At 29.0% G+C, this 16,572-nt stretch overlaps 1 protein-coding gene across 4 annotated transcripts in view; it reads right to left on the reverse strand.

The window, feature by feature from the left end:
* Positions 1–1,986: 1,986 nt before the first annotated feature.
* The window catches only part of Ubqn (ubiquilin), a 36,964-nt gene continuing 22,378 nt past the window's right edge, over positions 1,987–16,572 (reverse strand). For 2 of the 4 annotated variants that reach the window (XM_016073255.5, XM_071183282.2), the window contains exons 11-14: positions 15,366–15,478; positions 9,711–9,936; positions 6,139–6,250; positions 1,987–3,270 (exon numbers count right to left, since the gene is read on the reverse strand). In XM_016073255.5, coding sequence (XP_015928741.2) covers positions 3,194–3,270; positions 6,139–6,250; positions 9,711–9,936; positions 15,366–15,478 — 528 coding nt within the window. In that variant the 3' untranslated portion in view covers positions 1,987–3,193. The remainder of the gene's footprint in view (positions 3,271–6,138; positions 6,251–9,710; positions 9,937–15,365; positions 15,479–16,572) is intronic. The other 2 variants (XM_087168084.1, XM_087168083.1) reach the window with 2 other exon arrangements.

Consider the following 16,572-nt stretch of genomic DNA (forward strand, 5'->3'; position numbering starts at 1 on the left):
TATAGTTGAAGATAGAGCATTTTAAAATAACTCAAATAAAATATTAAGAAAATTATTTTTGTTTTTCTTCAAACCTACTAATAAAACATTTTTAACCAAGTTAATTCTCAAATAACCTTTTTATTTATTAGGAACTTTCCTGAATTCAGTTTTATACAGAAACATTTTATTGGAAGTTCTGGTGTTAAGAACTTTAGTTAAAACAATAAATTAATCGAATTCAATTTTCCAGAAAAAAATTTGGGAACTATATTTCTTTAATATTAATTGTCTAAAAATAAATTGTATTTTCTAAAACAAGATTCTTTGCTTCAGATTATGAGTTTCCTCTTTAAATTCTTGTACTGTTTTTTTTTTCCCCATCTAAGTCATTAAAAGTTATTTTCCACATTATAATTAAATAAAAGGACTAAGTTGTACCAGCTACATTTGTTAATAAATGCAGTGAAACTTTCTTGGACTTATTTAGTTACTAATCTTCATTCATATTTTATTTCTTAATGAGGAATCAGATGTTAATACTGATATATAATTTCATGATTTAGGACAGCAGATCCAAATTCTTTTTGGATGCAGAACCCAAAACAATCAACTGTCTTTGGGCTGAACTCTGATATTTTAAATTAAGCACATTCAGACAATTGTGAACGAATCAACCAATACAAGAAAACTTTGTTTAGAAAACGTTTAAAGAGAGGAATGAAAGCCGTGGTGGTTCTATTTAATGAACCACACAGCTTCGAGGAGTTTCCTGGTCTTCTGGGCTAGGATCAAAATTACGAGGCTACAGACATTGATAGTTGTAAACTTATAGTCGAGTCAGTTGTCAAATGCCAATTATAAAGTAAAATTAAACGAGGAGATAAGAGCTTTTGTCTCACAATGGGCTGATCGCTATGAATTCCGCACCAGCTCGCGCAGACCAGTGCTGATGTAAAAATATCCTCAGTGGGTTAGTATCCTTGCAATAAGATTAATAGTGGGAGGCTTTTCTCTCCATGTAACGCAAATGCAGGTTAGTCCCATCAGAAAGTCCTCCACGAAGGCAAAATTTTTCCCAATACTTGATTCTGGACGGAATTCAAACTTACAAGGTTATAGCGTTGAACAACATTGGGTCGGTTGTTTAACAACGGTTACTTATATAAAAAAAAGAGGAATGAAAATTTCTCATCATTTTGTCATTAATTATCTAAAATTAAGATTTACGTCCAACAGTTCAATTTGCAATCCAGGAGCTGAATCTAGTCTAATAACGAATTTGCTTTTGGTTTATATGCATAAGCTGAAAATAAATATAAAAAGTTGAACTATGGGTTTTGTTCAAATGAAAACTAAAAAGAAGTACTGTAGACATTGAAAACAGTACTTATGGAAACATTTATTTATGAATTTGAATTTAGATAGTTAATTTTGATTTAAAAAGCGTAATGGGAAATGCTAATGCAATTTTCTATATTATATCCTTTCATAAACATTCTTACTAGATCCAGTTTGATTGTTACACTTAAAACAGACTAATCAGAATCTCAATTTCTAAGCGTAACTTTCATTTTAATGAAAATGTTAGAATTAATATACAGTCAGAAAATATTTTGTATTCTAATTAAAAGTTTGTTTTTAAATTCTACATAAAATTGCTTATTTATAACAAAAAGACAATCGAATATCCCCACTCTACTCTAAAAATTAAACTTTTTCCATTACATCAAAACACACACTTTAGGAATTGATACAATTTCTTTTTTTTTTTTTTTACGTGAGTAAATAAACTATTAGGTGAAAAATGGTCTGGAAACCTTTGGTGAATATGAAATAAGGAAATGTTACATAAATATTAATAATGGATATTACACATTTTCCAACTTACATTGAGCATTAAAAAAAAAAATAGAACTTTAAAAAGTTGACGTGTGTTAATAAATTTACTCATCTTTATGGCAATTAGACTTTTGTGAGAAAACAAATTAGGAAAAACACAAAGAGTTAGTGTGAAAATGTATTTAATTCTTATACGATGGCAAGCGATATTTCTGAAAACATATAGATCCATATCAAATTTTGTTTTGCACCCATTCAATACATATATTCATTCATAGTTCAGACTTATTTACATAACAATCCAAATTAGCACTAGGTTATTATATAAATAACACTTCAGAGCCAAATCAGTTATAATCAAAGTAGGATGCGAATTCCTAAACAAAATTTCGAATAAATTTGTAATGAAGAACTTGTACTATTAAAAAAACTTGGTTAACGATTTATTTTATTTTTATTTTGTTTAAGAAAACTTTTTTGAAATACCAGTTATACTTAATAATATGTTCAAAATATATATCATTAAGTAAGCTACAGTTCTTTTTCCTCAGTATTTAACAAAGACAAAAACATTAAGTATATTAATAACAAAATAAATTTTAACTAATATAATAATCCTTGTATCATTTAAAACAAATAAAAACAAACTATACCAAGGAAAGCACATATCTATAATTTTAATAACATCACACTAATATATATTTTATATATTAAAAATTTATTTTGAAGATATATTTCACAAATATGTTTTTAAAACATGAAATATGATGAACTTCATATTATTCCCAGCAATATACATATTACAACAGAAAATACAATCACATATTTCAGCACTTGCTACAAATATAAAATTGGACAATCTATTACCACTTTGAGCATGCCTGTGATTAGGGATGAATATTTTATAAGAAAAAAAAATCAATCAAGGAAAAAAAAGCATAAATAATCAGTTTACATTGGAGTAAAATTGTATGTAGTGTTCAACATATACATTATAAGATAAGTTGATAAACACAGTTTCCTATGACACTATAAAAATAGATATTATCAAGGAATATATTCAAATGTCATAAAGAGAAAGTCCTAAAATAATAAGGGATGAATTCAATTTTCTTTTTTGTATTAAATCGACAACAACAAGAAGGAACATTGAAGTGAGAAACAGACTCTCAGAGCTGCAGGAAATTGAAGTGAGAAAATGACAAGTAAGAATCTGCATCAAACTAATATTGATATTTGAAAGTTGGAAAAACAGCAATCAATTGAAATTTTGATAATGTTTCCTCTTTTGAAAAGAAAACACTAAAATTCTTAAAGGTTGGTCCAGGATATTCTGTAATTCTATTTTTATTTCTTTCACAATAACTAATTTTTACGCAGGATTGAACTGGTGTGACTGCAACAGCCTTTCAACAGCAGCATTAATGTCCCCAAACGTAGTGATAAGAGCTACAGAAAGAAAAAAAATAACAATTAAGAAACACATACAGATAAAAATAAAATTTCCATTCAAATCAAGGTTGGCAAGTTTCTGCCTAGGTGGTTAAAACCACTGGTAGAAATAACCGGTATGGCATAAACCCTTTTCTGCCACATTAATTCAGAAAATGACATAAAAGTAAGTACCGAGATTGACATACAATGGATAATCTATATTATATAAAACGCTAATACGTATGTATCAATAAAACCAATGATATTTCTTTTCTCGCGTTGGCAACAGTTTTCATTTTTAATTGATAGGCTTCGGCGCACAAGAGCACATAGTGAGCATCATATGGCTAATCTATATTATATAAAACGCTAATACGTTTTAATCGATAGGCTTCGGCGAGCAAGAGCACGTAGTGAGAATCATATGTCTAATCGGGTGAATTCTCATCGAATTATCAAAATATTTCTCACAAAATTATCTTCATCGAAGCCGATGCTTTACATCCGGCGTTCAGTACTATTTCATATTGTTTTACAACACATGGTTTTAGCCCTCTGGTGGGAACAGTCACTTTTCTCAAAAACTGAAATTTAGAATAGTGTAATTAAGAAAAATATGTGAACTGTTTGCAATTTCAAATTAATATTTAAATGCACAAGTTTAGAATTTTCTACAGTGAAAAGTTTTCGGAACTTCAGTGTTAAAAAAAGTATACAAAAGCTAGACGTTAAGAACGTATCCAATGAGCGAGTAAAGCGAGCATCAGATTGCAAAGCAATCCGAAATGAACTGCGAAAGCAGTTCCGAGGGTTGGCGAGCGCCAGCGAGCAGGGGGCGAAGCCTCTTAGTTCATAGGAAAAACAATTAAATGTTAAACAAAGTACAATTTATTTACAAAATTATCAGCATTCAAAATCAAATATTACGTTGTTTGCACTCTGCAGTAATCTATAACGACGGATAAGTTTTGATGCAGTTTCTAAACCTAAACAATTTCTCAATTTGCTTCCTAAACGAACAAGAAATTTGAGAAAATTCTCTGAAGTCCAGCAGAACTAGCAGGCATTGCCATCAAGGAACAAGATTTGTGAAACTTTCATCTATTGCATATTGTTTAAAACTGGACCACCATGTAGCAGCTGGGGTAGTGGTCAAAACTTGCCTGGAAAAATAAGTTTCAGGTAATTGGGCGCTTTGTTTTGCAAAGCTATGACATAAAGGTACAAAATCTGGGTTAATATTGGCGAGTAAAATTCTTGCACTTTCTTCTTGAGCACATGATAATTACAATCCCAAATACTTTGGATGCAGCATATAAGCTAGCAAATGATAATCAGTAACTGCCTGTTTAAATCTGTATGTAAACAAAATGTCATTAAGCAATTACTAGAACTAATATAGAAGTTTTTTTAGTTTCTGCCAGTTTTTGCCGGTTATAAAAAGTTTCTGCCAGCAAAAAGCCAACCCTGATTCAAATGGTTCTCTGGGTTTTCAAAAATGACACACAACTTAAAATATCAACAGAATGAAAAAAGACAGAAATACACAGCTTACTGTGTTTACCCCAGAAATTTATCTTCATAGATTTTCAAAACTCTTAACATAACTTAGTTCCTCAATGGATGACACTACAAATTGAAAAACTAAAAACAATTTCAAAGTATCCGCCATTTACATCTATGTTGTGCAGTACGAAATTAAAATTAACAGATAAAACTGAAAAAATTTCAGTTGAAATGATCTGATATAATAGACAATATGGGTAGACTATATTTGAGGGTGCCCCTTGATTCTCGCCAAGTTGTGATTGTGATTGATCGCCAAGCTAGGCGATGTTGAAACCCAGTCGTCATTCTGATTGGTTTAGATTTTAGCTTCATTTTTAAATGTTCAACGATAAAAGTAATTTCAGAGGTCCGTTAGTTCTACGTTGGATACTGGCTGGTAAGGTTACTTTTGTTTTTGGTCAATAAGATGTGTATGTGGGCAGTCATAAAAAAGGACTTTAGAAAAAAATTTCACTGTTAGTCCGGTATTACAGACGCAATTTTCGATTCGTATTTCGCCAAATTTATGTAGTGATGGATGTACATAGATTGTATTAATGATAAATTTAGACATTATCGAACTGCTATTAGAGAATTCTTTGCACCTAAATCTGAGAATATTCAAGCTTAATGAAGAAGTGAGTTGTTTATTCCCTTTTCTTTCCGCGTCTACTCCATTAATTTTTACTTCGATTCAAAATGCTGTTTATTGGGTTTATTAATTTGCTTAGATTGGGTTCATTGCAAGTTTTGACCGATATCTTGAAGTTTTCCACTGTTTTATTGAAATAAGCCAAATATAAGACGCCAATTTCGCCAAGGAGCACCCTCAAGTATATTTTTCCCGACAATATTGTTTCACAGCTACTTAAATCAGTAGTGCTATCTATTGATAAGCTTCACACTTAGTTTTGAGAATAAATACCAAGTTACCTATCTAGCTTGAAGCAAATCATGCATTTCTTCCCCCACTGTTAAACTGGTTTTTCATATAAAAAATATTCAAAAGAATAAAACTTATGAAGCCAATAATGACAGACATACAGTAGAATAGTAAACCTATATTAATAGATTTTTATTTTTAGAGACGGCTATTTTGTTAGCTTTATATCAGTTTTCATGCAATTTATTCTAATGAAATTGAAATGAATTTAAGTAGTAGGAAAGAAAACTCTATTAAGAAAATTATGAAAACTTCAATAAAAAAAAAAACTTGCATACAGCAGAGATGATATTCAAAACATTTTTTAACAAGTGCTATGAGACTTAAAAAATAGTTTTCAAGCATACATATTGAAATTTTGGTTAAAAGTAAATTAATAATAGAAAAAATACCTTGTAAATTAGCTTCACGGTTGACAAACCCCATATTAGCCAATTGTTCTAGTTGGGACCGATACCTTTCTTCTGGAGGTTGTTGTTGTTGCTGCTGCTGTTGTTGTTGTTGCTGAAATAGAAAAGTTTAGAAAAATTACCACCTAATAATTTTTAGTTTAACTTAACTTTTTAATGTTAAACATAGGCATAAAAAAGTCTTATGCTGCAATAATTTATATTTTAAACAGTCAGAGGCTAATTTTTTCATTTAACCCATGAAACAAGTTATCTAATATATAAATTTTGATTTAATTAATCTAAGATTAAAAAAATTAAATTTTTAGTTTTTTTACACATATCTTTTTATAAATACATATACTTTGTAAATAAATTACACACATAAATTTAGATAGTTTTCACAATTTTCGGTTAACAAGAGAAAAACTGGAATGGTTTAATTTACTAAAGCCTGCATGTAGAGAACAAAATCCAGCATAGTTGTCAAAATCTTTGATACTCTTAGTCAATGGTTTTAAAATGAATAATTATGAAACTAAACAATAAAAAAACATAACACTGAATGAATAACTACAAAGACTCACATAAAAGATTTTATTTCTCTTCACAGTTCAAATGCGACTAGAGTTTAAGGAATGTATACAAATGTACAGTATTCAATGGTAAACAAATACACGATTTATAAAAAAAAAAAAAGAAGATATTATTAACATACCTGCTAACATTAGAGAAATAAAATAACAGAGATTTTACTAGTGAATTTCTTTTTCTTTTCGTTTTTTGAGCTACGGGTAAAGTTTTGATACATCATGCATAATCACGTAAGTCAAAATCGGAAATATAAGCACTTACATTTAGCACAAAGTAAAAAATATGTATAGAAATCTTAATCTAAAGAAGAATTTTTTAAACCATTATTCATAATTACTTAAACTATAAATACTCAACATATTACAGTACAGGCAAAAGCAACATCTATGGAGGAATAACAGAAACATTTTTGCCATCAGCAGATATTTTATCATCAAAATTTTGTTTAAAAATTTCTTTAACAAATGCGGAGAAATTTGAGAATATATGGATAAACAGGGGATAGTCATAAAATATAGGAGTCTTTGATTTAAAACAGGAGACTTAGCAGGTATGTATTAATATTTTTATGACAATACAAATTTTAAGTTAAGAATATTAAAGAATATTTTAATATAAGAATATTAAAGTTCAAAAACAAAACGCACCCAATAGATCAAGTTTGAAATTTTATTTTCTTATTTTATTTTCTTATAACTTCAATTCTACTTTTTGATGAAATTTGTGAACATTTTGAGGAAATTAGATATGCACTATTAATTTTGGGGGGAAATATAAAAATAATAATTTTAAACTACTTCATCTGCTGATTTTAACTCATTTATTTTAATCAAATTGTAGAATGCCACACTTTTTGTTACCCTCCACTCGAATGACATTTTTTGACAACTCCTAGACTAATAGGAAATTTTGGCTTTTTGTAAACTGCTAACATCATTTGTTAAATTTCATGCTACAAGCCTTGCAGGCACATCAAAGCAACTTTGAGAGTTTACAAATAGCTGGATTTTCCAATTAGCCTAAAAGCCAGTAGCAGACACCATCCAGCACGGCGGGAGCATTGCAGATAATAGCAGCATTTACGTTTTTCTTTTTATTTCTAATAAGCAAAGAAACAAATAAGAAATTGCTGAAACTCATTTTCAAAACATCTCTACTCTTTCTTCTAACAAAATGCAGAAAGCAGAATTAAGAGAACACTGCCAAGAACAAGTACTGTTTAGTCTATTTTAACGCTCACAGCATTAGCCAAAGAAAATAGTTATCTAGACACTTTTCTTGAAATCTATCGTGAGGCACTTATGTTGCTCTTTTCAATTGCACAGCAGAATAGGTGGATCAATATCTTCTACAACATTTTCCATCTTGTAAAACTTAATTGAAAAATCACTAATTTTAATTATAACTGTGCAGTGTATATTAACAGCAATGTAAATACAACTCATATTTAAGCACTATTTCCTTAAATCTAATCATTTTTATAATCCTGAAGAAAAAAATTAATAACAGTCTTTAAAATGTTTTACTTATAAATACAATGGGAGAAAAAATTATCAAAGTTTCACATTTTTGAATACAATAAAAAATCTCTTGAAAAATATATTGCTGTACATTTTTCTTTGTGCAATTTTTTACAATTATTTGCCTGTAACAATTTTTTCTTCGAAAAAGAAAGATCTTTTCACACAGGTAAAAGGTAAATTTTATTACTATATTTATCACCTGGATAAAATTAAATGATAGTTTTCTACAGTTTTTACAATCTACTGCATTTGATGTATCAAAGTAGACAATGTTATTGATCTACCTTTTATTTTATTTAGTGGAGAGCCCCGTGGATATATATATATATATATATATATATATATATATATATATATATATATATATATATATTTATATATATATATATATATATATATATATATATATATATATATATATATATATATATATATATATATATATATATATATATATATATATATATATTATAGGCATATCAGATGCACAAAAACTTTATTTGTCCCCACTGCAATACGCCCTAACTATGCCTTGTCCTTGCTTGCATTAGCAAGGTTTGGTACTTACATTTGACTGTGTATGGCAAGCCTTTCGTAATCATTCATACTAGCTCAAGTATAAGCATGCACTTAAACCTTAAACTGAAGAACAATTTCTTAACATGAGTGAATTGCTTTTCTCATAAAAAAATTTTTTTTTATATATATGCAGATTTTATTAAGTTGCTGAGGAGAAACACATTATTCTAAATTAACCTAAAGGGGTAGTTGGACCATTCTTATTCATATTAATAAAAAAAAGTAAAATATAAGATAAAAACAAATGTAATGAAAAGTAGTAAGGTCGGACGTATAAAATAATTATTAATTTACAATTAAAATAATAATTTTAAAAAAAATCCAAATGAACTATACAGATCAGATTTAGAGACTTGCTTTAAACAGAAAAGATGATTTTACTGTATTAAATCTTATTGGAAACAGTATGATTATGTATTTTGGTGTCAGACGTAAAATATCAAAAGTACATCTTAGGAATTGTTTTGTAAATGAAAATGTTTCTAAACATTTGTGCAAGATGACCAGTTTTGATACAGTTAAATTATTTATTCTATTTTTATTATTAGAGTGAATTTTTCAAAAAGCTGTACTTGTTAGAGATTCACTTTACATGGTTAAAAATTGCAAATGATTTAGCCCTTCATTTAACACCCTATAGCTTATGGAAAATTGAAATTTATAAACTTAAAGCTAATATTTCTAAAACTTCTTTTTTTTTTATCTTGAAAACAAAACCTACTTTGCTAAAAAATATTAAATTTAAAATTTTGGTCATCTGGTTAATTTTTCCGTAGAATTGCCCAAAAGTGGCTTTGTCAAACAAGCAATCTAGTTAAATCAAGGCTTGTAATAAATTAATTTGATTGTATATGAATAAAACTTTAGTAAAATATTTACTTGGTCATTTATTGCCATAGTAGATAGCATATTTGCCATTAGCTGAGTAAAGGCTTCCTGGTTATTCATACTTAGTGGATCTATATTAGGAGGAGTTGCGGCAGAATTGGTAGTAGTAGTAGTTGAAGATGTACTATTTGTAGTAGTTGATACAGGGGATGTTGTAGGTGTAGCAGGAGTAGCACCTGTTGTAGTGGTAGGAGTTCCAGGAGGGAAACTACCTTGCCTGTAAAATATTTAAAAAGAGTTATATGAGAATGATTTTGATATGTTTAATTCTAACCAATCAAATTATTTTATTTATATTACTGGAGATATGCATTCGAACCATCTAAGTTTCCTGTTCGGGGGGAAATTTATATTATTCACTCTTTTTCAGATTAAGAATGGTTTTTTAACTTCAGTTTAATGTAATTTTATGAATTTCTACCATTTTTGGTTGCGGGTGAAGCACTTGATTTAGATGTATCGAATATTAATGTTTCTATTCATTCAGTTCTGTTTTGGGCATAATAAATTGGTAGTTGCTTAAGATAGGATAATTTATATTGTTTTTTTTTCTCATAGATATTTGTAATAAATTTTATATCCCGATATATAATCATCAATTACACATCGCGATACAGTGGTTTCATGAGATAACATATTAGAATATAATTCATTTTGAAACAAAACTACACGATCAGAAATCTTAAAATAAATAAAATAAATAAATCTGTAACAAAAGAAAATGTTCAAACACAAAAATAATTTTTAGAATATCAATACCATTGTATTTTACTTCAGATTGAAGTTCAAAAGTAAAAACATGCAAGGTTTGCCTGATTTTTAATATTTTTTTTAATTGAAAAAGACTTAATCAGGGGTGATTGTGACATGAAGTAAAAAACCCTGAAAACTTTATATTCAAAAACTCAATCAATTTACACATAAGTGAAATACATACAGTTTTAAAGACATAATTGGAACTGCATGTTAAAATTAATTAATAAAATTAATTAATAAAATTTATTAAATAATAATTAGAAATTAAGATTTTGTTCTCAATGTATTTCTAAATAGTTACATGTTTACAATCCCCTTGACACAACTACATTTCAATTGTAACAAAAATATGCATATAATTTTTAATCATTTATAAAACTGTTCATAAATTTCATTAAATGGATTAATTATATTATGCAATCAAACTGACAGATAATTTAAAGTTTAAAATTAATTTTAAAAAATTCAAATATTTTATTCAAAATAAAAAACATCAAATTTCTAAATTAATATCTATCTCTTAAAGAAAGATGAAAGTTTTGTTTGTTTAGTCTTAGACAAATGTTCTTTCTGAGAGTCAAGAGCCAATTTTCTTTTTCTGTCTTCTTTTTGAGAATCACAGTGCTTTTTACTTTGAACTGGAGAAGATTTAGCAGTGCAGGAAGGTGGAGAATCCACATGGCTCTCAGATACATGAATAGCAGCATTAGGGAGAGTTTTTGCAAGAGACTGCTGGTAATTCGACCAACTGTAGATCAAATTATGAGCAAATTCACGGTTTAGTGGTTCATGTGCAGGATCTTTAGAGCCAAAAACCTCACAAGTACTGGCATTAAGAGAGGAAAGATAATATTTTGTTGTTTGAATAGAATCTATGGATTCAATATTAAGAGAAGTTCTATTTTCAGACATGATGTCACCCATCAAATTAAAGGTACTCTCAACTGATGGTCCGTGAAAACATGTTAAAAGAGCTTTAATCATCTTTGAAAGAATAGGATATTTTTTCACATTGCCTTCTTTAAGTTCAATCACTTTTGACCAATACTCCATCATAGACTTGCTTTCAAAAAAAGCCAAAGAATCATCAGTCTGATACTGCCTTAGTTCTAAGTCCAGCTTAAGTAGTTCTTGCTTTGAAATAACATTTGGCAAAAATTCTGCCAGCTTCATCAGTGCCAGAAAAGTTGTAGTTTCTCCCCTCAGAACAGGATTGAGAGCAGATAATTTAATTAACAAATGATTGCTCAACGGTAACTTCTTCTGCATATAAGATGCGCAGTTAGAGTAACTTTTTTTCAACACCTTTAAGAAGTCCTGAATAGTAGAATTTTTTTTCTTACTGGTATCTGCAGCATTCATTCCAGAGAAAATGAGTCTGTCAGGCAAATAATTTTTAGAATCTGTGGGGTCGATTTTTAAGACATCCTGATAACATTTAATGTTGCACAAGAGCTCATGCTTTAAAAAAAAAGGCAAAGAACTGCTTAGTCAGATTAAACATTTGAACATGTAGTTCATGTAAAAGGCATTCATTTGATTGAAATAATTTAACATATTTGTTAAAATGGGGCAAAACAGCTTGATAAATACCAATTTGTAATAATGTCTTTCTCTGCTCAACAAAAAGTCTTTGAATAATTCTTTTTTTCCTATTTCTTCCATCATCAGTGAGATGCTTCTTCTCCAGTTGTAATTGAATATCTTGAAGACTTTCAATTTCTTCATTAGAAAGTTGTCTTTTAGAAAAAAACTTCCTTGATTTCATTTTCATACAATTTCATACAATCATACAATTTTCCAACCCACGAAAAATAAAATATTAAAAGAGCATCCCATAAATATTGTAGACGTTCAAGCACTTGAAGCATATAGAGCCATCTGTGGTCAGGTCTATTTAAAGGTTTCAGTAACTTCAACTGAAGAACTGAACAAATTTGGAAAAATAATTCCCTTTTATCAGCACTCTTAAGATCAAAATATATGTTGTCACATAAAATTTCCAAATGCTTCAAAAATGGCCCTGTAAATTGTTTTGAGCAATTGTTTGCATTATGGCATGTTTCTCCATCTATGTCCAACAAATGTGGAGCATTGATGGATCTAATTTTAGTTTCAACACCATTTTTTTCCCCCACGCATTGTATTGCAGGAATCCATTAATACACTTATTAAATTTGAAAATGGCACTCCATTTTCCCTGAAAATTGAACCAATAGAATTATAAATGCATTTTGCATTACAAGCAGGCAATTTAATTGAAGCTAAATGTCGCAAAATCACTTTGTGCTGGTCCTCAGCAAAGTATCTAACAAGTACAGCTAAAATACTCTCAGAGGCTCTATTAGTGCTTTCATCAATGTTGAGAGAAAAAAAAGAATTCTTTAAAACTTCATACTGATTTTCTTTCATTGTTTTCGCAAGTCCATATTTTAGCTTATATGATACTGTTGTTCTACTGATGTCTAATGAATTTAAGGCCATGGTATCACGTGATAACGTTTTAGTTAACTCCACAATTTGTGGAGCTAAAGAAAAAGGAATTGAATGTTCAGCCAAAAATGATAGAATAAGAGCTTCAACCTTAGATTTTCGAGTGACCAAATCGACGGTACGTGATTCATCAGTATGAGTCAGATTTTCTGATCCAGGATAAAGGGAATTTAAAATCTGGGAATTTTTAACAGATTGACGACATTTCTTATGCACAACTGTTCCAGAATGATTCATCAAGGATTTAAACCCTTCATTGTGATATTTGATTGATGTATTGCATGCAATACAGAAACATGTACCTGGTGTATCAATCTTGCGGCACCACACGTTGATTTCTTCTTCCAAAATGTCTTTTTTAATTAACCATTCAAAACAAAACTTATTCTTGCAGTCTTTTTCTAGATCGCTAATGTCATCTTTTTCTGTTAAGAACTTCATGCTTACTTAAAAAATTCGATTAATGAAATTACTTTAAAAATGCATGCCGAATATTCAACAAAAAACGTGCACGAGGAAAATCTTTCGGCTGTGAAAATTCTAACACGTACTGACAAGTAGTGCAGTGCGCAACTAAAATCTACAACCCTACACCTACAGCCTCTGCTTTTAATTCCAAAAAATTCGCCAAGCAGTAAAGATTTTCTTTCCCCAATCCCTCCCCGCAACAGTGTCACGCATTCTCCTTCCGCCCTCCAGCGTCATGCCTTTCCCAACACAAGCAAAAGGAGAAGAAACGAATTCTTCCCTCTCTCACACTCTTCACCCCCTTCCCCCGCCTTCCACTACTGCTCCTAGCCTCAGACCAGCGTAGTACGAATCCTTGCCTGAGGGTTGCTACAAAAGAGCGTTTATCGCTATTTTGCGAACTTTCTATTCAATTTGTGATTTTTTGACGAAACTGAAAGGAAAAGCTCCCGATTTTATACCCGGAACGATAATACGAAAAACCCGGAATTCCGGGGTACCCCCGGACCACAATCACCCCTGCTTAATACTTAAAGGTTTAAAAATAATTCTACAATTCCATCAAAATATTTCACTAACATGCATTGTAAGAATTTTTTTTAAAATGAAAAAAAAAAAAAAAAAAAAGACTGGTAAAAAAGCAAAAGCAATAGTACACTTAAGTAAAACAAAGTTTTGAACTATTTGAGAAAGAAATACTTTTGAAGCATACATGGACATTTTTCACTTATTTAAATAAAATTGTGAAGACTAATGGTTGAATTCCCTTCATAATATCTATAAACAATTATTTCTTTTTAATTTTTTTTTTTTTGTATTAGCGAAATTAAAATGGAGTTAAGATTTATTAGTTTAAAAATATACTGAATATTTACAAAATGAATTTTAAGACACATTTTACAAGCATTATAAGAAAATCTTAATAATTAATCGCATTAGTACAATTGTTAAATTAATAAAAAAACACCATTTTTAAAGTGTCAAAAGATTTCTTAACTTGTTATTTAATTAAAAATGTTTTTGCATTTTAACTAATAGCCAAATTCATAAAAATTAAAGCGAACTTTGGTTAAATTTTTTTATTTTTTTTGAAAATAAAAGCAGCTTAAGTTCCATAGGATGAAAATGTAAAGTTTTTTTTAATTATTTAAATTTATGCTTTCTACACATACACTTCCAATTTGAAAAAAAGAATTGCTAATAACTTAGAAACCATTTTAAGCACATAAAAAAATTTAAAATTTAAAAAATTATTGTAAAAAATGGTATGTTGCATTCCTACAACATTATGCAAAATGACAAAAAATGGTAGTTGCCTTTCTGGAACATTGTGAAAAATTATAAAGATTCAAAGATTTGAATCAAATTCAATCATTTCAATTTCTATTTCAGTATGATGCCTGAAATAAACTTCGTAATTTTGTAAGCAACAAATTGAAATTCAATTCCAAAAATATCACTTTAGTAGCACCACATAGTAGAAAAAATTAAACAAGGTATGTTAAGAGCATTGTTACAGAATTACAATAATCGCTAAAATTGTCTTCGAAAAACTCTTGTAAAAATACAGGTTATTTGCTTTTGTTGTAGATATGTAACATGGTGACAAAACAGTTAAGTATTCCCTCATATGGTAAAAAATTTCAAAATGTTAACCAGTAATCAAAAGCAAATATTTTAGATTGAGCATTCAATCAATGGATTCCTTTTCTTGCAGTTCAGAAGGATTGATTTGACAGACCTTCAAAGATCTTGATAAAACCAAGGTTAAGATTCATAATTATTTTAAAATTTAATATAAATTAATTTGTAACTAATAATTACATTAATGAACAATGCCAGAGTATATAAAATACTAAAGCAAATATAATATACAGATCAGTGTCAAGATCAGCTAGGACTGATCCAACTAAGATAAAATTAAATTACCTGAAAACATTAGGCGCTAGCTGCTGCAGCTGTGCCATACCTTGATGAATTTGCATTATTGCTTGAACAGCGGCAGGATTTGATAGAAGATTTTGATATTCAGGATTCTGTATCTATAATAGAAATAGCAGTAAAACAATTAAATTAAATGCAAAAGTCTGAAGGCCTTTGTTTAAGTCATTTTCTAAAGAATAAATTAAAGTACTTATTTTCATAATGAATTATATACTTTAATTTTGAAGCTATCTATAATTACATCCAAGTAAATAAATTTGAAAAAAAAGATTAGGAGGAAACTATTGGCAATTGCACTTGAAAGCAAATAAAAAAAAAAATCGATATTTTACCAGAAAAAAAACAATTTTTTAAAAAAATAAAAAAAAAAGAGAGAGAGAGAGCGAGAGAAAACAGATATGCTTAACTCGGTGAATGCCATGCTAATTTTACATGGCTTGTCAGCCTGACCAAAATGTTTTTTGTGTGTTCTATATTGCATTAATTTCTTCAAACCATTTTAGCAACGAAAATATAAAAAATTAAAAGCATTAAAAATTTACTCGAATTATGTGTTTCTAATAATCTTGGCTTCGCCGGTCATAAGTGACCCCTGTGGCGCTACGAACAAACTCAGTGCCAGTCACCGGTGACTCCCACGGCATTCAATGTTTTAACTAAAGCGATAGAGTTTCCTAGTTGAAGAGCTATTTTTCAGTTAAAATAAATGTTATTTTTATAATTCAATGGCATAACATTTAATTGTTGTTTCACAAAGCGTTATTTTTTAAACATGAATATAGGCTTTAAGGTATTTAATTGTGAAAATATTTATTAATCATAGTTTAAAAGTATGAGAAAGAACACCTTAAGTTTGTTGTTAAACTACAAACTAGAAGGTATTTAAAACTAAAATAATGATGAATAGAAAAAAATTTACTAGATAGGGTGCGTAGCGAAATTATTCAACAAAAAATAAGCACTTTTCAAGCACTAAAAAATATTTTTAAGCACTTTAAAAAAAATATAATTAGGCAGGTTTGTAAAGTTTGACAATTAACTTCTTTGAACCGTCATGTCAAAAAAAAATTGGCTTTGTTTTTGACAATTGTCAAAAATCATGAAATTTTGAATCATGTAAAACGAATGGCGTTTTCAGAGGCTACGGACTGACAATACACAGAAATAGATTGGGGTTGAATTAATTGTGAAG

The sequence above is a fragment of the Parasteatoda tepidariorum genome, chromosome 7 (genome assembly GCF_982258835.1).
Source record: "Parasteatoda tepidariorum strain Cologne lab strain chromosome 7, Ptep-v5.0, whole genome shotgun sequence".
Taxonomy (NCBI): Eukaryota; Metazoa; Arthropoda; class Arachnida; order Araneae; family Theridiidae; genus Parasteatoda; species Parasteatoda tepidariorum.